Source organism: Phaseolus vulgaris, chromosome 5, assembly GCF_051622355.1.
Source record: "Phaseolus vulgaris cultivar YP4 chromosome 5, ASM5162235v1, whole genome shotgun sequence".
NCBI lineage: Eukaryota > Viridiplantae > Streptophyta > Magnoliopsida > Fabales > Fabaceae > Phaseolus > Phaseolus vulgaris.
In genome coordinates this window covers 8,159,873-8,186,391 of record NC_143502.1, presented here as the reverse complement: position 1 = coordinate 8,186,391, position 26,519 = coordinate 8,159,873, and the positions used below count along the sequence as shown (strand labels likewise).

The 26,519-nt window shown below is 38.2% G+C and overlaps 3 protein-coding genes and 1 non-coding gene across 4 annotated transcripts; all 4 read left to right on the top strand.

The window, feature by feature from the left end:
• Positions 1-11,126: 11,126 nt before the first annotated feature.
• LOC137835072 (Galactose oxidase/kelch repeat superfamily protein) lies at positions 11,127-13,064 on the top strand. The gene is made up of 2 exons (XM_068643411.2): positions 11,127-11,299; positions 11,846-13,064. The coding sequence occupies exons 1-2, from the start codon at positions 11,270-11,272 to the stop codon at positions 12,800-12,802; spliced, it is 987 nt and encodes a 328-aa protein (XP_068499512.1). The 5' UTR covers positions 11,127-11,269; the 3' UTR covers positions 12,803-13,064.
• A 5,687-nt stretch (positions 13,065-18,751) lies between these two features.
• On the top strand, positions 18,752-20,974 carry LOC137835070 (1-aminocyclopropane-1-carboxylate oxidase homolog 1). The gene is given in 4 exon segments (XM_068643409.2): positions 18,752-19,426; positions 19,578-19,899; positions 20,576-20,720; positions 20,723-20,974. Coding segments are annotated over 4 exon segments (1,098 nt in total). The 5' UTR covers positions 18,752-18,881; the 3' UTR covers positions 20,809-20,974.
• Positions 20,975-21,047: 73 nt separating this feature from the next.
• On the top strand, positions 21,048-21,120 carry TRNAK-CUU (transfer RNA lysine (anticodon CUU)). Its single transcript has one exon. It is a non-coding gene; the product is annotated as a tRNA-Lys (tRNA).
• A 112-nt stretch (positions 21,121-21,232) lies between these two features.
• LOC137835071 (1-aminocyclopropane-1-carboxylate oxidase homolog 1) lies at positions 21,233-23,795 on the top strand. Its single transcript, XM_068643410.1, has 3 exons — positions 21,233-21,972; positions 22,399-22,720; positions 23,362-23,795. The coding sequence occupies exons 1-3, from the start codon at positions 21,431-21,433 to the stop codon at positions 23,599-23,601; spliced, it is 1,104 nt and encodes a 367-aa protein (XP_068499511.1). The 5' UTR covers positions 21,233-21,430; the 3' UTR covers positions 23,602-23,795.
• Positions 23,796-26,519: the final 2,724 nt, after the last annotated feature.

The following is a 26,519-nucleotide window of genomic DNA, read 5'->3' as shown; positions in this document are numbered from 1 at the left end:
TCGAGACGAGAAGGATTTTATCTTGCCTGAACTCGCTCATAGGCGAGAAGGTCTTTTACTTGCTTCAACTCGCTCATAGGCGAAAAGGTCTTTTACTTGCCTCTACATTGCCCCGGGGGTTACATCTTCTCGCCCTCAGAAACACTGAGGACTTTTCACTGGTGCCCCTACATTGCCCCAGGGGTTACATCTCCTCGCCCCCAGAAACACTGAGGACTTTTCGCTCTTTCTCGCCTGCACCCGGCGGCGAGGAGGTCTTTAACTCGCCTCAGGACGCGCGAGGGCGTTGAGGTCTTTTAGCTGGTGCCTCCGATCGCCGAAAGACGATGAGGACTTTAACTTTAACTCGTGCCTCCAATCGCCGAAAGACGACGAGGACTTAAAACTTTTTAGAAGGCATGCAATATATCTTTAACTTGCCTTAAGCCACATACAAGTGACAAGGTCTTTCTTCAAAACTTTCTGAAAACAACAGGCACGCAATCTAAAACAACTTGTACTTCGAAAACTTCTCTTTATTGGGTGGCCTCATTAAAAACCCTCCTTAGGGAAAAAGAGTGCCCCCTTCAAACTGTTTTAACAGAGACATTGTAATATAACTTTGTGTTTGTCTTTACTTACAAGGCTTCTTAACTGTAATACAACTTCAGGTGCGTGGCATTCCAAGTGCGAGGAATCGCCCCTCCTTCCAATGTCTCTAAGCGATAGGCGCCGTTCCCGAGCGCCTCGGTTATTCTGAACGGCCCTGTCCACTTGGGCGACAGTTTATTCTCCATCTCGTACTGGTGGGCTTTTCTCATCACCAGGTCGTCTTCTCTAAACTGTCTCGGCATCACCTTCAAGTTGTATCTTCATTCGATCCTTCTCTTTACTGCTTCAGCCTTCAATCTCGCCTCTTCCCTGACCTCATCCAGTAGATCCAGGTTCAGCCTTCTCTCTTCATTCGAGTCTTCCTCTACAAAGTTCTGGAATCTCGGCAAGCTCTCCTGGATTTCTACTGGAATCATTGCATCACACCCATAGACCAAGCTGAACGGGGTCTCATGGGTTCCTGACTGCTCTGTGGTGTGGTACGCCCAGACTATACGGGGTACCTCCTCAGCCCAGCTTCCTTTGGTTTTCTCTAGTCTTCTCTTCAAACCTCTCAGCAACACCCGATTAGCTGACTCCACCTGGCCATTCGTCTGAGGGTGCTCGACGGATGCAAACACTTGTTGAATTCCCACCCCTTCGCACAGCTTCTTCAACAAGTGGCTTGCAAACTGAGTCCCATTGTCTGACACCAGGCACTTGGGCACTCCAAACCGGCACACAATATTCTTCCACATGAAACCTTCGATCTTGTGTGCGGTGATCTGGGCCACTGGCTCTGCTTCGATCCATTTGGTGAAATACTCAATCGCCACCACCAAGTACTTCATCTGCCTGATCGCCAGCGGGAATGGTCCCAGGATGTCGATTCCCCAAGTGTGAAACAGCCAAGGGCTGTAGATCGACTTCAACTCCTCGGGAGGTGCCTTGTGCCAATCGGCGTGCTGTTGGCATTGTTTGCAACATTGGGCATACTTCTTGCAGTCTTCTCTCATCGATGGCCAGTAATACCCTGCACGGAGAGTCCTTGCGGCCAGAGCTCGGCCCCCGACGTGGCTTCCGCATATACCTTCGTGGAGCTCTGCCATGATTCTCGTGCACTTCTCGCCATGTACACACTCCAGGAGTGGGTGAGTGAACCCAAACCTGTACAGATCGCCATCAATCAACGTGTACTTGCTAGAATTTTTCTTTACCTTTCTAGCCTCTGTCGGTTCCAGTGGGAGAAGGCCATCTGCCAGGCACCGCTTGTATTGTGTTATCCAGGTGTCTGGCTCATGGATAGCGCAGACCTGCGTCATGTTCACCTTCTCTCCTCGACATGCTCTAATTCTCGGCGATCTCAATGTTTCTTGCGTCAGGGACTTATGACTTCTCGCTGCTTTCTTTGTCGACTTGCTTATCTGAAGGATCAGGTGATCTGCTACAAATGTTCTCGGCGTCTTCAGAGTTTCTTGAATTACTGTCCTCTGCCTACCCCCCTTGCCTGAACTGGCGAGCTTAGCTAGCAAGTCAGCTCGGGCTTTCTGCTCTCTGGGCACATGCACCACTTCAAAGGAGGCAAAGGAACTCTTCAATTCCTGCACATACTCCAAATAAGCCGCCATTTATGGGTTTTTAGCCTGGAACTCACCTGTTACTTGCCCTGTGACTAGCAGCGAGTCACTCTTAGCCATTAACACCCTGGCTCCCATCTCTTTGGCCAGCAAAATCCCGGCGATCAGCGCCTCATATTTTGCTTGATTGTTACTGGCTTTGAAAGCAAATCTCAAAGATTGTTCGATCAGCACGCCGTTGGGTCCTTCCAAAATGACTCCAGCACCACTACCCTGCTGGTTCGACGATCCATCCACCGAGAGTACCCAACGGAAATCGTCCCCTTCAACTCGTGTCGCCTCAGACGAGAGCTCGACCACGAAATCCGCAAAGATTTGCCCCTTGATCGGGCCTCGGGGCTCATATTTAATATCAAACTCTGACAATTCTACTGCCCACTTCACCATCCTTCCTGCGACGTCAGGCTTCTTCAAGACCTTCTGGATGGGCAGGTCAGTCATCACTAGTATGGTGAAGCTATGGAAATAGTGGCGCAACCTCCTCGCCGAAAATACCACAGCCAACGCAGCCTTTTCCAGGGCTTGATATCTCGTTTCGGGGCCCTGCAACACCTTACTCACAAAATAAATAGGCTTCTGAGCCTGATCTTGATCCTGGGCGAGCACCGCACTCACCGCCCTCTCAGTTACAGCAAAATACAACCTGAGAGGGGTTCCCACCAGCGGTTTGCACAAAATCGGCGGGCTCGCCAGATATTCCTTCAGCTTGACGAAGGCTTCCTCGCACTCCTTCGTCCAAGCAAACTTGTTATTGCGCCTCAAGCACTGAAAATAGGGATGGCCCTTTTCTCCGCTAGCTGACACGAAGCGAGACAGGGCTTCCATCCGACCTGTTAGCTGTTGAACTTCCTTCACCGTAGCTGGGCTCCTCATCGCCAAGATGGCGGCACACTTATCAGGGTTGGCCTCTATGCCTCTTTCAGTTAAGAGGAAACCCAAAAACTTTCCAGCCTCCACGCCGAAAATGCATTTCTCTGGATTAAGCTTTAATCTGAACTTGGCGATCATCGTGAACAATTCTTCCAAGTCTGCAACGTGCTTGCTCTTTTCCGGCGACGTTACGACCATGTCATCGACGTACGCTTGCACGTTCCTTCCCAGCATCGGTGCAAGTACTCGATCCATCAGCCTCTGGTACGTGGCCCCCGCGTTCTTCAGCCCAAACGGCATCACCTTGTAGCAGTAGCACGATCTCTCCGTCATGAAGGTTGTCTTCTCTTCATCCGTGGGATGCATCTTGATCTGATTATACCCCGAGAAGGCATCCAGGAAGCTCAGCAACTTACACCCTGCAGCGCTATCTACCAGGGCGTCTATGCTTGGTAAAGGATACGAATCCTTTGGGCAAGCTTTGTTCAGGTCAGTGAAATCGACGCACATGCGCCATTTCCCGTTACTCTTCTTCACCAGCACGACATTTGCCAGCCATTCAGGGTACTGAACTTCCCTGATGTGGCCTGCAGCGAGGAGTTTCTGCGTTTCGTCCCTGATCGCCTGCCTCCTCTCTTCGTTGAACTTTCTTCTTCTCTGTCGCACTGGTCTTACCAAGTTGTCCATCGCCAGATGATGGCACAGGAAGTCGGGATCGATCCCGGGCATGTCCGAAGCGGACCATGCAAACGCGTCCAGATGTCGCTCAATCACCTTGGCGATCTGGTCCTGGAGCTCATCCTCCAGGGATCTTCCCAGCTTGAAGATCTTTCCCCCGATTTCTCTCTCGAGCCACTGCTCGACGGGTTTTGGTCTGGTTTCTCTGGCGATCACCGCCCTGGCGATTCCCAGCTCTCTCGCTTCCTCAGGGCGATTCCTTGCCTCTTCCTCCTCCAGACCAGCATTTCCCTCCCCCAGCTCAGCGTCTACCATCTCCACGTCCCTTCCGGCGACCTCTTCTGTTACCGTCGATCTGGGCTTCACACCAGGAGGCGGGGTGGTTGTTACGTAACTCACCGATCTCTTGTTTTCCAGGCTATTCTCATAGCACTTCTTCGCTTCCTTCTGATCGGACTTGATGGTGATAACCACCCCCTCCATGGACGACAACTTCACCTTCATGTGCCGGGTCGACGGTATGGCACCTATCCTGTTGAGCGTGGGTCTTCCCAACAGGATGTTGTATGCTGAAGGAGCGTTTACAACGAGGTATTTGATTTTCTCCGTCCTTGAACCCGCCACATATGTAAACGTTGTCCTCAACTCTATGTACCCCCTGACCTCCACTTGGTCACCAGCGAACCCATACAAACACCCTCCATAGGGCCTCAGCTGGTCAAGGGGCAGCTCCAACTGCGTGAAAGTCGGCCAGAACATCACATCTGCCGAGCTTCCTTGGTCCACCAGCACCCTGTGGACCTTTCTTCCTGCTGTTATCAACGAAATTACTATGGGATCGTTGTCATGGGGCACAACATCCCGGAGATCTTGCTTGGTGAATGTAATATCCACTTCTGGCGATTGGTCTTCAAACATATCCACCGTCATCACAGACCTTGCGTACTTCCTCCTCTGTGATGTGGTGCATCCGCCTCCTGAGAAACCCCCTGCAATGGTGTGGATTTCTCCGTGCGTGGGCATCTCGTGCTGCTGAGCTTCAGCACCTGCTGGTTGGGAGCTCGACGCGCCCCCCGTCCTTCTGTCCAGCAAATAGTCATTTAGGAACCCGCTCTTTACCAAATCGTCGAGCTGGTATCCTAATGTTAAGCACGAGTCCACTGTATGGCCAAAGCCCTGGTGAAACTCACACCAGGCGTCTGGCTTTGGTCCCAGCACCTTGTCACCCACCTTTTCTGGCGCTTTCAACCTATCGGATATGTTGGGAATGGCGATCAGATCCGTCAATCCCATGACAAACTTGTGCTTAGGCGGGCGATTGTATTCCCGGCGTGCTGGTTGCTGGCGCCCTTGGCCCCTGCCCTTATTCTTCCTTTGATCATAAGGATGGCGAGTCCTCTGATCCCTCCTGGCCGCCGCTGTCTCCAGCACCCTCTGCGGCTGGATCCTGGTCTGGGCGCGTGGCCTAGCGGGAGCCACGCTTCCTCTCTTCTCGGCGACTTCGCTCTCGTCGGCGATGTGGGCCACCGCAAGTCGCCTAACCTCAGCAAACGTGGCGGGGTGTGCCCTGATCAACGCCTCGCAGAATGGTCCCGGCAACACGCCCTTCTTGAATGCATAGACCAGCATTTCTTCATCTTTGGCCGACGATCTGACCATCTGCGCCCCGAAGCGATTTAGGTAGTCCCTGAGGGACTCTCCCTGATATTGCCTTATATCAAACAAATCATAAGACACCCTGGGCGGCGCCTTATTCACAATGTACTGCTCGACAAAAATCTTCGAGAACTGTTGAAAACTAGTTATGTGACCGTTAGGCAAGCTCACAAACCATTCCAGCGCCGTTCCCTGGAGCGTGCTCACGAAAATCTTGCAATACACGGCGTCTGAATCCCCCGACAACATCATCTGTGTATGGAACGTGGTGAGATGAGCTTCAGGATCCTCCACGCCGGTGAAAACAGCCTTAACAGGAACCACACTCGTAGGAATGGGCGTGTCAGTAATCGCCTAAACAAAAGGCATAGGAAAAACACGAGGTGGCGACGTCGGCGCAACCTCTTCAGCAGTGGAACGCCCTTGCTGCTCCTGAAGGGCTTGACGCAGCTCCTCAGTCACCTTGCTAAGCTCATCATTCCTGGCGCGAGAGGCGACCAGGTCCTCATGCATTCTCGCTTGTTCTATCCGCGAGGCTTCCACAGTTGCCTGCAACGAACGCATCATCTCTGCCATCTGCGCCATGGTCATGGCGACGGCGCCTTCAGCAGCGACGGGCGCAACCGGACTTGAACGATTGCTTCTCATTTTTCTCATGAAACTTAGCGAATCACAGAATGCAGCGAACAACACTTACTTCAGCTGCGATCGATTCAACGATCAATCGGGAAAACTGCGCGTAACTCTGCAAAAACTCAAGAACACCGCGAACCTTCAAAGAAACCTGCAACTCCACCAGAAACCACCGCTTCTCCCACAGATAACCAAACGAGCGAAGGAACCCAAATTCCACCGAACAGATCGCACGTAAACAGCAGAAAACTTCACTTCACCGAACAAAAATCCAAACGAACGGTGGAAAATGCGAAAACACCGGACAAATCTCAAGCTAACAGCAAACTACGGTTGCACCAGCACACAACCACACAAAAAATCACGAAAACCTCCAAGAACTCACGCTGTGGATGGGAACAGGTTTTACACGGCCCCACGGTGGGCACCTGATGATCCTGCCTGTTGACCGGAACGTTGGAACCTGCCTCGTCAAAGGATCGACTTGTGCACCGCTTCGAACCTCTGTCTTTCTTCAAGATCCACCTCAAGAACCTGCAAAAGAACAGAGCGGCGCCGCTGCGGCCGATCGCACTCCAACGCCCAAGTCAGTGACCGAACCACCAAATACTAAGAGCAAGAACACTCAAGAAATCTCAAGGAACCGTGCAATGTTCTCTCTCACAGGAAGTTCTAGAACTCGCAAGCGTAAAGAGTATAATCTGAACGTGCGTACCTCAGAAAGTTCGTTGAGAACTCTTATATACCTGGTCACTTTCTCTCTCCTGGCAGTTACAGACTTGGGACACGTGGCTCGCATCCAGTCGTACACGTGCCATCATCTGGAGCCTCCTTGACTTGGGCGCTGCTTCTGACTCCCTTTTTGGCTAAGTTATTTATGCATGGTGCTGCCCAGTGCACAGCTAACTTGGGAGCGCGATCTTTACTGGAACAGGCGAGTTAGGGTGCTCTCGTACACCTTCCCTGTGGTCTCGCCGGCCGCCTTCATAATCTGCTCCACCTTCATCTCTGGCGATGTGCTTGCTCCGGCGATCTCCAATCGCTTGGTCGCCTGAGTTTACCTTCAACTGGGCGATCGCCTGGTATGCTGGAGATCGGAACACGCCAACTTAATAACTGGCGACTTCACGAGCCCCCCGACTTCCTTCTCTTCTGCCAACCTGGCGCTCGTCAACACGCCTACACTGTAGCTTGGTGCCACGTCATCACTTCCGACTACCAGGACGGTACAATTCTTATTCTACTTTTGGCAAGAAAATAAATTCTACTATAAAATTCTACACTAGGTTGTGGCATTTTTGAACATGTATAGGAGGGTGTCTTTGCCATCAATAGCAAAGTCCTAGTCTTCTTGTATTTTCCTTGCCATGGACCTAGTGGTTGGGACTGTGCTTGGCCTTCTTCCATCATCATGTCCCTCTTGAAGAGGGTTTGTTCTCAAATCACATGCTTCTGCCTATTCGTTTTCACTACCTGCAAAAGGTGTTAGGTCCATAACATTGAAGCTAGTATCTACTCCATATTCCTCAGGCAGGTCAATTTGATATGCATTATTATTGATTTTCTTGAGGACTTGGAAAGGACTATATCCCTGGGGACTAAGCTTAAACTCCCTCTTATTAGGGAATCTATCTTTTCTAAGGTGAAGCCAAACCTAGTCTCCCTCTTCAAAAATCATCTCTCTCTTCCCCTTATTGTTATGTTTCATGTATTTCCCTGTTCGTTTCTATATTTGGTTTTTAATCCTCTCATGCATTTTCTTTGCAAATTCGGCTTTTGTTACTCCTTCCTTATGCACAAATTCTTGTGGATTAGGTAAAGGTAACAAATCCAAAGGAGTAAGAGGATTAAATCTATACACAACCTCAAATGGAGAAATATTGGTAGTTTTATGAACTACTCTATTATATGCAAATTGAATATGAGGAAGGTACTCATCCCAAGATTTGTGGTTTCCTTTCGTGATTAACCTAAGCATAGTGGAAAGATATTTATTAACAACTTCAGCTTGTCCATCTATTTGAGGATGACAAGAAGTTGAAAAGTTCAACTTAGTTCCTAGCATTTCCCAGAGTGTTCTCCAGAAATGGCAAACCAATTTAGGATCTCTATCCGACACTATAATCTTAGGCAAACCATGCAGTCTTACCACTTCTCTAAAGAAGAGTCTAGAGATGTTGTTAGCATCATCCACTTTATGACATGGTATAAAATGAGACATCTTGCAAAACCTATCCACTACCACAAAAATGGAATCAAAACCTCTTTGTGTCCTAGGAAGTCCTAATATGAAATTCATGCTTATATCTTCCCAAGGAGAACTTGTAAAAGGTAAAGGATTGTAAAGTCCATGAGGCATTGCCTTAGATTTAGCTTTTAAACATGAAATGCATCTATGACAATGTCTTTGAACTTCATTCCTCATGTGTGACCAAAAGAATTTTCCTTTTAAAAGCTCAAGTGTTTTATCTACTCCGAAATGGCCCATGAGTCCTCCTTCATGTGATTCTTTTACAAGGAGTTTTCTATGTGTTCCTTAAGGTATGCAAAGTTTTCCTTCTTTAAATAAGTACCCCTCAGAAACATAAAAATCTCATTGTGTTCTATGTCGGTACTTAGCAAAAGTGGGTGCAACTGTTTTAGTTTGTAAAATGATCTCTAATTTAGTTAATAGTAACTAATTATTTTGGTCACTAAAACTAGTTTCCAATTCATCCATGTACGACAATAACATTTTAGTTTGTAAAAAGATCTCTAATTTAGTTAATATAGTAACTAATTATTTTGGTTTCTAAAAATGGTTTAATAATAGATATATTATGTTTTTTTTCAAAGATAATCTTATTTAGAAATTTAATAATTTATCCCTCTATCTTTTAAGTGGTTATAACTTATTTATTAATAATAACTTATTTATAAATCATTTTGAATTATATCTCAAATATATCTGGTAGGTAGGTAAATTTTATATAATTTGGAATTAGTTTTATAAAAAATTTAAAAAAGATTAAAGATTACTTATTACTTAAGAAAGATATGAAATTAATTTTGTTTTATATTAAGTAATACCATCACCTTAATCAATATATATATATATATATATGTGTGTGTGTGGGAACAAGGTTGAATTAGTGGATTGTGAGCTTGTGGCACTTATTTAAATTAATATTTGAGCCAATTATGAGCATTCATTCAACCTAGTATTACATCATCAAGGCATGGTCTAGGCGTTCAAGGAAATTATTATTTTTCCTTATCTGTAACAAAATTTAATATTAATTGCAACTAAAAATCATATTTGAACTGCAAAACACCTGAACCAGTTAGTATCCACCCAGGTTAAACACATCAAAGTAAGAATAAGGTTCATTTTGAAAAGGTTTAAAATTTTCTCCTTTAGTATATTGAGATAACAAAACACTCAATATATTTATTTAAAACCGATGAACTTGAAATGTTATAAGGAATTGGTTTTTAATAACTAAATAATAATAGTGTTAATTAATTATACTAGAAATTCTAAACATCACTTTTTAAATATTAGTCAAATAAGATGATAATGTTATATATATCAAATAATCTCCTATCATCTTCTAAAGACAATGTTTTAAAAAATGTAAAAACATTTCATATTTATCATATAAGACAATTTTTTTTTATCAGCATATAACACAAATATGAGGATTAGTGAGAGGAAATTTGTTTAAATATTTAAAATTATTTTTTGTACCAAACACTGCTTTACAATCAACATCCTATATAGAGTACTAGTGTGCATGTGTATCCACTTTTTACAAAAAAAATATAATTAAAATTAGTTATTATATTAAAATAATTTAAAAATATTACTAAAGTATATATATTTAAATTATATGTACATAAAAAACAATTATCAATAAAGTATTCATTAAAATTTTAATATTTATGATAGTTTTTTAAATAATGAAAACTAACAAGTTAGTTAATAAATATAAAGATATTAAATGACAAACAAGGTAGAAAAAGTATTCATTAAAAAGCAGTTACAAAATTCAATCACGTTATTAATTGTTATAAATATTTACTAAAATTTAATTTATGATATGTTTAAAAAAAATATTTATAAAAACTTTAAAAAATCATAAATTAAACGTCATTTATGCACATGTAAAAGTTTTTTCTAATTTTACTTTTTTATTTTCAAATTAATTAATTTAACTTATAAAAATGATTTATTTTTAAAAGTTATTATAGAAAAGTTTTTCAAAGTACATTTTTATTGTTGCTGTCATTTTCATGGAAATAAAAGAGATCACTGCCATGCATGCTTCTTACAGCTCACCAACATTTTGCATATTTTGTTCTTTTCCCACCATGAACAGAAAAACTACTCTCCTATTCTACTATTATAATACATTTTTTTATCAGCAAAATACTATTATAATACATATGGGAACCATGATGTAATTTGTTGATAAAAAAAATTCGAAAACACTGGTTAAATCTCAAATAACTTGAGATGTAATTTGCATAACTCGGATTACTTTAATATATATATATATATATATTATAATTTTGTTAAGTTAAATGTTAATATTTTCTGATTTTAAATTTGTTAAAATATTATTGTCAGAATCAATCAATCACTATATTAAAGTATTTTCTATTTTATAGTTTAAATTTTATCACAATTTTATTTTTAAAAAAACATCTTAAAAGTGAAAGAAAAATATATTAAACTACTCTTGATCTCAACCTAAAAATGTGACACTATTAAAAATACTTTTAAAGATTATAAAAATTTGATTTTTGTTGCACTAAGCAAATCTAAGTCAATTATTAAATTAAAAAATTATTTATTTTGGAGAATTTGATTTATTATCTCTATTCTTATATAAGGGTAAAAAAAAATATGGCCAAAATAACCATTTCAATATTCTGAGAGGTTAATTTTTGACTCTGGATTCAAGAATATCCTGAATTATATATCCTAATACACTGGGGAAAAAAACAAACAAAATCGTGGTCATGATCCTAACGTATGATTATTTTATTTTTCTCTATCGGTACCTATTTATTATATGAGAATAACAAAAATTCATAGATTATTTGTGAAATGAAGAGTGAAGTATAAGTACCTACTTTTTTCATCTATATAAAAGGCGAAAGAACCCAACACACAGTGACTAAAACCTCCCACTGAAGAGTAATTGGTGCTATCCCTTTGGGTGGATTCCAGCAACATAATGGCCATAGCTCATGCTACTTGGTTCAAGGTTTCTTTATCATCTCCTTTTCTGCTTCATTCTCATTCAAAGTTATGTTTTGCTAACTATGAAATCATATGTCAAGAATCCCTATTTCTTGTACTCTTTTAATCCATCTTGCACTTTCTTCTCTTTGATGTTTTTAATTGCAGTCTTTTTTCTCAAAAGCACGACCTTTGGAATTGTGTATTTGGTGTGAATTATCGTAGAAACAGTCACATATAAAGATAGTAATGGTTTTCTGAATACCCATGGGGCATAAATTCCTGGTAGCAGTTGTTTTCAAGGATAGAGAACTCCATGACAGTGAAATTTTGGAAATTTAGATAAGGATTTGGGTTTTTCTTCTTTTCATACGTCACCGAGGCTTACAAAAGAGTAATGGTTTTAGGTCAAAATCAAGTTTTTTTCAGTGAAAATAACTCCAGTTTCTGAAAAAATAGAGAAAAAGTTATAATTATTTTTCCACTTTTCTTGTGCAAGTAATAAAAAAATTGCATTGTGAAAAAATAAAAAATTCACACCAATTTTCGGATTTAATTCCCTTATTTTCAGCTTGATCAAAGAGGAGAAGGTCAAGGAGCTAGAAGCTCACACGCTGTAGCCGTAGTAGCGGAGAAGGTGTATGCATTCGGCGGCGAATTCGTGCCACGTGTCCCGGTTGATAACAACCTACACGTGTACGACCTAGAGACTTTGACGTGGTCTGTGGCTGATGCCTCAGGGGATACCCCACCGCCACGTGTCGGTGTGACGATGGCTGCAGTTGGAGAAACCATTTATGTGTTTGGTGGAAGAGATGGTGAGCACAAAGAGCTGAATGAACTGTATTCTTTCGACACAAGGGCCAACAAATGGGCCTTGATTTCACGCGGGGATATTGGACCTCCTAACCGGAGCTACCATTCCATGACCGCCGATGACCGACACGTGTATGTATTCGGAGGCTGTGGAGTTCACGGCAGACTTAATGACTTGTGGGCCTTTGACGCTGTTGAGGGCAAGTGGGTGGAGTTTCCCTCTCCGGGTGAGACTTGCAAGGGGAGAGGTGGGCCGGGCCTGGCTGTTGCCCAAGGGAAAATATGGGTTGTGTATGGCTTCTCCGGGGAGGAAATGGATGATGTGCATTGCTTTGATCTGGCCCATAAAACATGGGCCCAGGTTGAAACAAGTGGGCAGAAGCCCACGGCCCGTAGTGTGTTTTGCACCCTTGCTAATGGGAAACATATACTTGTGTATGGTGGGGAAATTGATCCTAGTGACCAAGGTCACTTGGGTGCTGGTCAATTTTCTGGTGAGCTTTATGCATTGGACACTGAGACACTAGCATGGAGGAGATTGGAGGAGAAGGTGGAGTCCGGCAGCCACCCTGGGCCACGAGGGTGGTGCGCTTTCGCCGGAGCTCGGCAGGGCGGGCGGCAGGGGTTGTTGGTGTATGGTGGGAACTCTCCTAGTAATGATAGGCTTGATGACATTTTCTTCCTTGCTCTTTCTCAAGAGGTGGTGAATTAATTGGTGATTTTGAATATGTTAGGGATCCTCACAGGGCAATGGATTGAGAGTTATTGTTGGTGAGTTATAAAGTGCTTGTGAAGTAGTTCAAATTTAGCAAGTGTGTGGTTGATTCTCAATTGGATTATGTGACCAATTAAAAATATCCTAGTGGGGAGAACAATGGGATGGAAAATATGGAATCTTTGATACTAAAATGTATGTAGTTTGTGAACGTGCTTTGTTTTCAAGGGAATAAATTATCAAGTGTGTGATCAATTTATCTAGGTGACTTTTTTGACAATTACATAGTGAAACATACTAACTTTATAATATTTTTCAAAAAAAATTAACTCTTCACATAAATCCACTTTTCCAGTAAAATGATTATTTTTGTATTGTCTCGGACTGAACAGACTAACCCGCCAGATGGTCCAACAATAGTAGCACCACGTAAGTTTAACCGTTAGAAGCTATGTAGCATTGAGAGACACATATACGATATGGATATAGACACGGAGACACGTATAATCTTTAAAATGTAAGACATGGGACATGTATCTATATATTATATAATTATGAATTATATAAATTGGCAATAAATATTTATGTACACAAGTATATTGCAGATTTTTTTTAGCAGAAAAATATTTTTTATGACTGGTTCAAAATTATTTGTTTCTTATTTTTATAATCATAATAAAAATTTATACAAAAAGTTTGAGTTTTTAGAAAATTAATGTATTTTTTTCTTTTTAAAATTGTGTTAGAATCATACTAGAATTGTGAGAAATCCAATAAATATTTTTTTAATTTGACACTTTACGAATACATGTCCTATGAATGTCCTACAAGTGTCGTGTCGGATACGACACCGATACGCCGTTTAAGAGGAGTGTCCAAGCTTCATAGGTTACAAGCACCAACATAATTGCCTTAATGCGGTAATATTAATAATATATTACGGAAATTGATCTCATTAATGCATCTTGGGATTTTTCGCAAGGCCCTTTTTAGGGCACAATATCTCGTTTACCTTAAATATACCAATCCCATAATATAATATCTTTTATCATAAGCATAATATCTCACCTTTAATAAAATGTTGATTCAATCCACAATATTTCTAATTATATTTTTAAATGCTTTGATTATATTGTAAAATACTTTGATTATATTGAGATTTTATGAAAAAATATTATGATATGTCACATTAAAAATTAAGAGAAATCAGTGTTAAAAATCAAAGTCTATGAAAGCTCATAAATAAATAACCATTCATATGGAGTAAACTTTACTCGAATTTTGGCACTATACTCACTATGGACACAAAATTTGATGTTTTTACTTATTTGATAGTCAAAGTATTTTTTACCGGTGAAACCCCCTCATTCATTGGAAGAAGAATCAATATAGTTTTGAGAGATATCTCTCAGAACTCACCCGAATTTCAATCTACCTCAACTCAGCAAGTTATAATTTAAAACAATTCATTATTGAATTATCAACCTACCATGACTCTATGTTAAATTGTTAGTAAATATTAATCCTGTAAATTTATATATGTTATCCACACAACATTACATAAAAATATTTGAAAAATATCTTAATGTAATAATGATCATAAAAGAAAAATATTTGAAGGATATCTTAGTGTAATAATTAGTGTAATAATGGTCGTAATAGAGATAGATGATGTAAAACAAATAACCATTACAATAAAATTGCATTTTTTTCACTAACCATTATTGAAAAATTATATATACTTTTGACCCATTAAAAAATATTATGTTTTAAACTAATGTTTACGATTTTTTAAAATTAATAAGATAAGTCGTAATCTGAAAAAAAATAGAGTCGTGTTACTTAGTAATTCAATAACATAAAATATAAAATTTAAATGTAATAGTATACGTAAATTTTAAAGTAAGTATTTTTAAACATAATTATATTTTTATGTAAAGTAGTTATACATTGGAGCATTGATATTTCTTTTACTTGTTTAAATTTTGGGGAAAAAATTAGTTTAATTGTGATTTGATTAATTTAAAAAAAAAATGTAGCATTTCATTAGTGAAGTGAAGAACACAATTTAGTTTGTCAAATAAAGAAACTGAAGAACTTTTGTCTTCCTAGATAACTAAATAAACACTTCAAGTGTTTTCAATAAGGTTTGTCTAGATCTCAATAATTTAATTTTCGTTGAACTTGAGGCTTGAGGATTATTCTATGAAGTTATGAAGTGTGTGTTTCTCATCTGATGAACATTTTGGAATGGTACAACCTTAGCTCTCTTGACTTAGAAGGGTGATCTTTGTTTGAGTAGCTTTTTGACATAACATATTCTCTATCCTTTATATGTTCATCATTTATATGTTCATCCTTTATATGTTATTTTTCTAAATGAAATCTTTTTATAGACTCTTGAAGAAGGTAATCGTTAGGCGATTTATAGTTGTTGAGCATCTTTAACTAGTATGTATATCCATTTTGAGTTTGATGAGGTTTAACATGCTTGTTGCATTTAATGCGGTCTCACTCTTTGCTCCTTTCCTTTCACAATTTCCTTTCCTATGTATTATAGTATTTTGCAAAAAAATTATGATTAATGTGCATTCAATACAGGATAGATAATTGTGTTAGAGTTGAAAATCTCTCTTTATGGCAAGAATTTGATAAGGAAATAACTTCAACTCTTTATGATTAATGTGCATTCAATACAGGATAGATAATTGTGTTAGAGTTGAAAATCTCTCTTTATGGCAAGAATTTGATAAGGAAATAACTTCAACTCTTTATGATTAATGTGCCTTTCTCTTTAATATTTATATATATATATATATATATATATATTAATACATAAAAAAATAAATGCTTAGGACAAACTAAAATTAATATTTTTTTATTATGTATTAATCAATTTGCATTATTTCTCTTTCTTGAAATATATCCAATTACTTAAGTGAAAAGGGGTAAAAATATGAACTTAAAAAAAAAAAACTGTCAAATTTGTCTTTGCAAAATTTGAGGCAACATTAGTTTCATAAGAATGTAAAAAGTTCATCCTAACCCAACTCTTAAAAAATACATAGTTATTTTTATAGATTACTCTGTTCTATATTTAAAGATTAAAATGTATTAGCTATATTTCTGTTTTTGAGTTTATTGTGTCAACTAGTTTGTTATAAAAAACCTATTCTTTAGGAGAGATAAAGATTGTTTTCTAGTCACTACGTTATAGACTTATAAAGCGTAAAGCATATAGTTTGTTTTCTGTTTTTGTGTAAAAGGTTATAAATAGCTATAGGTGTGTTTAATTGAATATACATTTCCTTTATTAAGTTTTTCTAAACTTTCTAAGTTTTGAGCTTTACATCTTTTAGCTTAGCTTCCTTGACGTTCATAAATCTCAAACACAAAAATAGAAACAACAAAACTATAGCTAACATTTCCTCCTTTAAACTAAATATATATATATATATATATATTTAACTTACTTATGATGCATTAACCATTCCAAGTATAACATGTAGTTTTTCAAACTACTCTAACTTAAGTGGCTTTGTCATCAAATCTACACTTTGTTCTGAAAAATTACAATACTTCAATTTCACAACACCATCAACCAAGTCTCTAAGGAAATCAAATCTCACATGAATATGCCTACTCTTTCCATGAAAAACTAGATTCTTAGCCAATTGAATGGCAGAAAACTGCTATCACAATGAATTATAGTACCTTCATTCTCCTCCATTCCAATTTTCTCCATAATCCTCTTGACTCATATACACTGACATGCACAAAGAACTGCTACGATATATTTAGCCTCAGTGGTAGACAAAGTCACCACTGGTTGCTTTTTTAAAACCATGATACAACTCCAGACCCTATCATGGTCTTAAAAAAAAATTAGTGGTGACTTTGTCTACCATTGAGGCTGAATTTATCTCAGTAGTTCTCGGTGCACGTCAGTGTATATGGGTCAAGAGGATTATGGAGAAAATTGGAATGGAGGAGAATGAAGGTAGTATAATTCATTGTAATAGTAGTTTTCTATCATTCAGTTGACTAAGAATCCAGTTTTTCATGGAAAGAGTAGGCATATTCATGTGAGATTTCATTTCCTGATAGACTTGGTGAATGATGATGTTGTGGAATTGAAGTATTGCAATTCTCAAGAACAAATTGCAGATTTGATGTCAAAGCCATTTAAGCTGGAGCAGTTTGAAAAAACTACATGGTATGCTTGCATCAAAAGTAAGCTAAATACATATGTTTTTAGTTTAAGGGAAGAAATGTTAACTATAGTTTTGTTGTTTATGTTTTTTGAATTTATTGTTTTAACTAATTTGTTATAATAAGACATATTCTTTAGAAGAGAAAGGCTATAAATAGTCAAAAGGTATATTTAGTCCAAGTTTATTGCTTCTCTATTTTTTTTTTAAAATTTCTAAGTTATAATTTTCAATAAAAATATCAACATTTGAAAGCATTAATGTGAAAATTTTGCAAGAAACTATTTTTTTTATATATCCCACCCTAAATTTCTCAAGATAAGTTTAAAGTTTCACTCTAAAACTAAAATCAAAATTAAAATATAACTAAAATGTGGGTGTTTTGTTTGCTAAACACAACAAGAAAATGAAAAAGGGAAATGAGGATACATAGATCACCAATAATACGAAATCGCTCTTAGTCCTTCAACTTTAATTTTGTATTGTCCGTGATCTTTTTGGGTTCAAAACCACCCCCCATAAAATTGAAATTCATAACGTTTCAAACAAAGATTCCATTTATACATTAAATTAATTTTTAATTTGTTTGATTTCATACGTACTAAAGTTTTTTAAATTACGGAGCATATTTTTGAATGACGAAAGTTCAGATTTAATTTCTAAATATATAAGAAGTGTAACACCATATATCTTCTTCAGTAACTTAATAATAAAGATTTAATTAATTGATATATCTATTATAAATTTGAGTATTTTAAATTGACTTTTTATAAAAAAAAATTCTATTCAGTATTTAAATTTTTTGTATTTTTTAATTGATTCATTATTTTTTGTATTTTTAGTAACAGGAGTTGAAAAGTACAAATTTTTAAATATTTATTATAAATTCAATTATGTACGGGTATGAACCGAACAGTCAACACCAGACTCGACTCCCACAGCCGAATCGACTGAATGATATACGTCCATGCAGGACGACAGACACATTTGGTCCATTAATGCTCAATCAAGGTCAGCAAAACTAAACCATCATTATTAATTAGGTAATACACCTCTAAATACGACTCACCTCACTAATTTGACTCAATAAGATGAGTCTATTAAAATAATATAAATAACGCACATTCCAAGAAGAAGGTACAACATTAATTATTGTACTCTGACATCCGAGTGCCATGCGTCCTTTACTGACTTGAGCATCAGAGTGCCTTCTACAAGTACCCCCCATTCGAGATTCTCTCGGATACCAAGTGATCAAACAACCGAGACCTAAAGAAGCAGTAGAAAGACTGAAGGAGTAAGCTGAAGTGTCAGTTGACCGATAAGAAAGAGGAACACGAAACCATTCAATAGTTCTCTAGGTCCCGTCTTTCTAGCAGGAACAAATTAAAAATATATCAGTGACTTAAAACTTAAATAAGCTAATAAAAATTAGTTTTAGGAATTTATAATTTAAATTAAAATAAGTTTGGAAGAATAATTGTGTGTTAAATTGGTTTTTACACATTAGGATGATAAAGTAGACATGAAAAACTTATTAACAAGACGTATAGGTCATATTTATAAAATCAGAATGTATAATTATTTTGAAATATTAAATTGTCACCGACCTAAAATAATTATTTTGGAATTTTTATTTGGGTACATAACGATATGATTCAACTGGATAACATAAAAAAAAAAAAACGCATCTAGATCTAGTCCTCTCTCGTTGAAGCGAAGCTGCATAAAATAACTGTCCAATGTCTCTGCTTTATTCATGGAAAATTGAAACGAAAACATTCTACCTTTGTTTCTTCTGCTCCTCCTTTGAACCCTTCGTAGTTACTTTCATTACAAATTTGATACACTGATAGCTTCAAAAAATGGTGGCCACAAGCACAGAAGAGTTGGAGTCAGGAATAGTTCCTAGCTATGACAGAAGAAGTGAACTCAATGCATTTGATGCTTCAAAGGCTGGTGTCCAAGGACTGGTAGAAAATGGTGTCAGAAATGTTCCACCTATTTTTCATAGCAGAAGCTCTAATCTCAGTGAAGACTTCACCACAGAATCAAACTCAAAATTTACCATTCCCACCATTGACCTCACAGGCATCCATGAGGACCCTACTTTGAGAGATGATGTTGTGAGAAAAGTTAGATATGCATGTCAGAACTGGGGCTTCTTTCAAGTTCAAAATCATGGAATTCCAACTCATGTTTTGAATGAGATGATCAAAGCAATTTGCAGGTTTCATGAACAAGATGCTAAGGTGAGGAAAACGTACTACACACGTGATTTGACCAAGAAAGTTATGTATCTTTCCAACTTTAGTCTTTACCAAGACCCATCAACTGATTGGAGGGACACACTTACATTTTTCTTGGCACCTAATCCACCCAAAGCTGAAGAGTTGCCTGAAGTTTGTAGGTTTGTGATAATATTGTTTTCAATATTGGTCTTTGGACTCGTGATTTCAATTCATGAATAATTTCTTAGGATAGTCTCATATATATTGATGATGATATCTACACAACAATTTTAGTTTGGTGATGGGAAAACTTATGTTCTTCAATTGCAGAGATATTGTACCTGAGTACTCAACAAAAGTAATGGAACTTGCTTCTACTTTGTTTGAGTTGGTGTCTGAGGCTCTTGGGCTTGATCGTTTGCACCTTAAAGAAATGCAATATGAAGAAGGGCTTCTTCTTATGGGTCACTATTACCCAGCATGCCCTGAGCCAGAGTTAACTATGGGAACTACCAAGCACACAGATGGTGACTTCATGACAATACTTTTGCAAGATCAAATGGGTGGTCTTCAAATTCTTCATGAAAATCAATGGATTGATGTACCTGCAATGGATGGAGCTCTTGTAGTGAACATTGGAGATCTTCTGCAGGTGAGTTGATCATGCATGAACAACATTTTAAATACTTTCCTTTAGCTGTGCATAAAGTACAACACTCTGATTAACTAAGGTGGATTTTTCAGCAAATAATGTGTTAGTTTGAAATGCTTACTCCATGAGATAGAATTGGAAAGAGAGACTTTAGATAGGAGAGGTGGAAAACTGTAACAACCAGTACTCAAAATAACACCTTATGATATTGATATAATGCATATTGGTGTAATTTAATACCAAGTACTAACATTATTTCTGTTTATATCAGTATAAGCACAAGTGTCAATGCACAAGCTCATTGATATGAAAACAAAACAAGTAAAAGGAATTAGGAATTTCAATTAGATGACTATTGATTCAAAATAATGTTTCTAGGACAACCTACAGCTATTCTACGAGCCTACAAGTTATAAGAGAATATGGGTGCAGGAAAGTCGTTAGATTCCTAGATCTTGGTAACCTTTATGTCTAACTATCAAATCTAAACATGAGTATACAGACACCAAAATAAGAGTGAAAGATAAGTTACAAACTTCCAACTTTTAAGATTCAATCAAGTGAAATGGTTTCAAGGACAATTACCAACTGTCATGCTTCAACTGAGTTTCTATATAACTACATATTTAATAAGTTTAAGGATTAATTACAGTTTTGTGGTATTTTTTGTGTTCAGGTAGTGAGTAATGACAAATTTATCAGTGTTCAACACAGAGTTTTAGCAAACAATCTGGGTCCAAGAACATCAATCGCATCCTTTTTTGGAATTGGTGATCAGTCACCACAGGGTCTCTCAAAAGTCATTGGTCCAATCAAAGAACTGTTAGAGAAACTTCTTTAAAAGACTACCTGGCGCGTCAACACTCAAAACGCCTTGAAGCTTCCTCAATATCATTCTTAAAGTTGTGATTATGTGCAAATTCATGCAACACTTAATATTTAAGAATGACTTGTGCTTTTTGGTACAAGGCCAAAGATTCAAGAACTGAAAACTAAGTTATATTGCATGCTTTGAAAAAAAAAAAAAGTCTCTGTTCAGACTACAGAAATAAATTATGTACCTTTGGTTTTATAATCTAAGCTCAAGCTTAATGCCATGCACAGTTGATTACATTTGATTACTAATTTGCACTTAAAATTTTGCATAAGCCCGTCTAGCTCAGTTGGTAGAGCGCAAGGCTCTTAACCTTGTGGTCGTGGGTTCGAGCCCCACGGTGGGCGAAATATTTTTGGTTTTTACCAATATAAAATTAATATTATTCTATGTGAGGATAGGATTCTTTCAAATTGCGACCTTACGTGTAAAACCACTGAAGATTTATACACGCGAATCAAGCTTCTATATGTCCTCTTTCTTTAGCACAAACACTCAAACTTTATTGGTCACAGACTACAATTATATATGTTTTGAAAAACTCCAAAGAAAACATTCTTCATTCTCTTTTCCATATACTTACTCTTCAATCCTGATGTTTTGAACACTTGATAGTTACATTCTTACTCATATTTGATGCATAGATAGTCTCTCAGAATGGTAGTCACAAGCACGCATGAGTCAGTGACAGAAACATTTTCAAGTTATGACAGGAAAAGTGAACTCATGGCATTTGATGATTCAAAGGCTGGTGTTCAAGAACTGGTAGAAAATGGTGTGGAAAAAGTTCCACGTATGTTCTACTGTGACCACTCTCATGATTATGGATTTGTCAGTGCTTCGAATTCAAAGATCAGTATCCCCATAATTGATCTCACTGGTATCCATGATGATCCTAATTTGAGAGATGGTGTTGTGGGAAAAGTTAGATATGCATGTGAGAAGTGGGGCTTTTTTCAGGTAATAAATCATGGAATTCCAACTCACGTTTTGGATGAAATGATCAAAGGAACTCGCATGTTTCACCAACAAGATGCAGAGGTGAGGAAAGAGTACTACACTCGTGATTTCAGCAGAAAAGTTGCTTATCTTTCCAATTATACTCTTTATGAAGACCCTTCTGCGGATTGGAGGGATACTATTGCATTTTCCTTGGCACCTGATCACCCCAAAGCTGAAGAGTTTCCTGCAGTTTGTAGGTTTGTGATAATACTTATACAACTTTTAGCATTATTTACACTTGCACATGCTACAATTTCTTGGACAGTATCCAATTGGTGATGATATGATATCATTACACTGAATTTCTTGTTAAGGGAACATAGTAAATCTATCACTATTTTTCCCCAAAACTTTTGCAACTGAAAGTTTTCCTAATGTTGGAAAATTCTACATCCTCTTGATGTGCAACTTATCTATCTGATAGGCAACTTTAAGATGAAATGGAGCATGATATTAGAGCTTCTAGCTGTATGACCTATTCTTACCTCGATTCTAAAGGAAGGAAATATGTAGCTCATTAGATTTATAACTCTTTTAGATGTAACTGTAATAATGTTCTCTTGCAGACAAAGACTCTCTTAACTAATATTTCTTTTGTGTTTGATGAGTTGACACACTTGCAGAGATATTGTGATTGAATACTCAAAGAAAACAATGGTTCTTGCTTATGCGTTGTTTGAGTTACTGTCAGAGGCTCTTGGCCTTGATAAGTTTCACCTAAAAGAAAAGGGTTGTGCTGAAGGGCTACTTCTTCTATGCAACTATTACCCTGCATGTCCTGAGCCTGCATTAACCATGGGAAACAAAGAGCACTCAGATGGTGACATTATGACAATACTTTTGCAAGATCAGATGGGTGGCCTTCAAGTTCTTCATGACAGTCAATGGATTTGTGTACCTCCCATGCATGGGGCTCTTGTAGTGAACATTGGAGATCTCCTGCAGGTGGGTTTTTTTCATGCAGAAAATAACATTGTCATTCATCTCCAATTAATAATTTTGGTTTGATTACTTGTTTCATCTCTTGTATAATCCTTACATTTTAATCTCTACATTAAAAACTAGGCATCTTAGTTCAATATATATACACTATTTTTACTTGTTTCTGTTCTTACTAATACACTTTTAGTTTCTTTAGTTTTAAAAGGCAAAGATTAGAATAGATTAAAAAGTATATATATGCTTAGAGTTTAATAACAAAAAGTTTGTACATGTACATAGAATAAATGAGTAGTTAAAACAGTAATTTTCTTCCGTGAATATAGTTTGAAGTGGTACGTTGTAAGAGAGTTTTGGTTTATCCTTCGAATGTAGACGATGAAGCAAGCCCAAATATTAAAAACAAACTAACAAGTTGCTTAAAGTAATGTTGCTGTTCTATGTTACATACTGTGATTTAAACAGAACAAAATTTATGGGAATTTCGCTTGAAAATCTTAGAATTAACGAGGAATACATAATCTCCATTGCATTTATGCCATTTAGTCTTATACTTCTTTAGACTCAGTGTTAAAAATGCATCAGTGGTCATACATATCAAATATGAATTTACCAGTAATCACCAGTTTCACTGTTTTTCTGTGCAGCTTATGAGTAATGACAAATTCATCAGTGTTCAACATAGAGTTTTAGCAAATGATCAAGGCCCCAGAATTTCAGTTGCATCCTTTTTCAGAACAGCTATATCAAAAGTCTTTGGTCCAATAAAGGAATTGGTTTGTGAAGACCATCCACCAGTGTACAGAGAAATTTCCCTTAAAGATTACATGGCACATCGTTATGCAAGTGGCAGTGGAACCTCTGCACTACTGCACTTCAAGTTATGATACAATTGCTTGCAATCTTGATGTGTTTGGATATTAGAGTTTTTGAGGTTGTGTATTCTATTATTGGAACCTAAAATAAATTAGTTATGAGTTAATCATTATAGTTTGTTCTGTAACTATTTCAGTATCTATATAAAGAACACAATGATTTAAGAGTACTAGTTAAGAAATAAAATAAATAAATCTTCTATAAAGATGTGGAAATATATATTCTCTTATGAATTTTTAATATGTTCTTATATAATTTTCAACAAAAGAAATTCTCTTTTAATTCCTTAACCATTATTCCAAGAACACAAGTTAGCAGGACTATTATGCAACAGTTCATTGTAGATATTCAATAATTATTTTTCACAAATGGGAATTGAGTTCTTTCAACCAACTAAAATTTGTTTTTGGTTTATGTTATGTATGTATTTTAAGTCATTTTAATGGAAAAGTAATAACGAATATAGGTATTAAGATGAGTGGTGGATATGTTGCCCAGACAGTTGCAATCACTCAATGTAATAGAATTATAATTAAATGTATTTAGTTTTTTTTTTATTCTTTAAATGTATAAATTGGTCAAATAACATAGAAATATACTATTTGTCCCCTCCAAGTCTTAATTTATGACGGGATGAACGTTGATTTTTTGTTTATTTATTTTTTCAGTCAAAAATTAATAAAATTAAAAAAAAGAGGATATTTTAGGTGTTCCAATCCTTATATAATTGGATTTTAGTACAATCTCCAATCCTACACTCCGAAGGAAGACTCAACACAGTATTACAAAAAAAACTTCAAAACAATATATCTAGCGATGTTGAACAAGGACAAATAAAAAGGGACATTCTGCTCATTCATTCAACATGCATTTGCTTTATGGTCTCATACATTATCCCTGCAACATCTTCCAAGTATCACTTTCCAAGAGGTAACAAAAACTTGAATTGTTGTTGTTCTTCCTTTCAATCTGCATAACTTTTCTCTTGATGGCTACTTTTCCAACCCGCACTTACAATGCCTCCTCATAATTCTACATTTGCCACCGGCTACCTATTTAGCAGCCTAACTAAAAATCGAACAACACTTTCTTCTTTCACAACCTGCACCATAAAGCAAAACCTTTCCCTTTCTAGGCTAAGCGGCATATCAAAGTGTTCCTACTAGGGAGATGGGACCTACAAAACTATTGAATGACTTCGTCTCCTTCCTTCCTTCGGGCAGACTCTCGAAGCTTCACTGTGATCCTTCTCATCTCAATGTTACTCCTTCGGGTCTCGGTCGCTCAGTCTCAGGTGAATGCCGAATGGGGTACCTGCAAAAGGCACTCCGAAGCTCAAGTTAATAAAAGGGGTATTCGGCACTCGGAGATGTACAGTGATAATGACGTACCTTGTTCTTGAAATGTGCGCTATTTATATTATTTTAATGGACTTACCTTATTGGGTCGGATTAATGGAATGGATTGCACTTAAGGGCGTATTACCTAGTTCTTAATGGTAGTTTAGCTTTACTGACCTTGATTTGAGCGTTACTAGTTTAGGTGTGTCGGTCGGCCTGCACGTCCGTGTAGGGCTCAGTCAGCTCAGTCAAGGAGATCGAGTTATGGTATTTGGTCGTTCGGTCCATGCCGGTACACTTGCCCCCTAGGCTCGAGGATGAACGTATCTGATTAGTCTTTGAAGCACTGACCCTCGGTCAGTCCTTATTGAATTAGTGATTGTTGGACTTCCCAAGGTATGAAGTGACCTCAGGCGGCGCGACGTGACCCGCATTAATGAAGGGTTCTTGGGCGCGAAGCATTGTGAGTCGTTGGATCTGGGAGATCTAATGGTTGAGATCATTGCGACGTTTCATCTTTTGAGGTCCCTGGTGCCTATAAATAGTGGTTCCAACAGTGTCGAGGTACTATGCTACCTCTCTGCTAATTGCTCTGATATCCGAGTGTTACCTTGTCCTCCTGATGTGTCTCGATTTTCGGCTTTGTGTAAGGTTAGTCATGTCTACCCTGTCTTGGCCTACTTCTTCTTCTGCTCCCCCTTCTCCTCCTCTCGCTCCTCCCTCTTCTTCTTCGTCTTTTGGGTCCTCTACAACCGACTCTTTGTCGATCGGTGTGGCCGACGTGCCACACCAGGTAGAGGTTGTTAGGGGAGATGACCCAGCCAACGCTATTGACCGGTCGGGCTCTCCCCTGCTGACCGTTTCTCGGGTAGATCTTGGCTAGGTCGATCCTAAGTTTGTTAGGATCTCGTCTACCTTTTCAACCGAGGTTTATGTTTCCAAATTTTTGGATAGGTGCCCAGTTTTTAAGGCGAGCGGGCGTTCCAATTTCTTTTGCGTTGAGGCATGCCTACCGACCGAGAGTGTTTGTATGGGGAGACCGGGTACCAGTCCTCCCTTCTTCTACATGTATTCCTGTCTTTTTTCGAACTTACATGTCTCTCTTCCTTTTGATAAGTTTACAATGGGTGTCCTTCAGGTGCTCAATGTGGCTCCCACCCAGATTCACCCAAACACCTAGGCGTCCCTTCAGGCCTTTCGCCTGATATACAATGTCCTTCGTCTTTACCTTTCTCTTTCTTCTTTTCTATCCTATTATATGTCTCATCCAGCCAACCTTGTTTCGTGGCACTCGTTGATCGGTCGGTCAGGGTGTGTTCTCTTCAATTCTTTTGCCACCTCTTATAAAAGATTCGAAGAGAGGTTTGTTAAAGTTTGTATTCGAGCGGAGGTGACAACCAATTTCTTCGACGAGATCGGTCGGTTGAGGTTTCCCCACTACTGGACTAGCCAACCTCACGAATTTAAGGAGTGGCCTAGGCCGACCGGGGGTGCCAATGAGTTGGAGATTCTCTCACTCTTCGATGTGCTCCCGAGGAAGCTTCCTACGAGGAAGTTGATCAGTGCATACACCGAATCGGCGCGTTGGG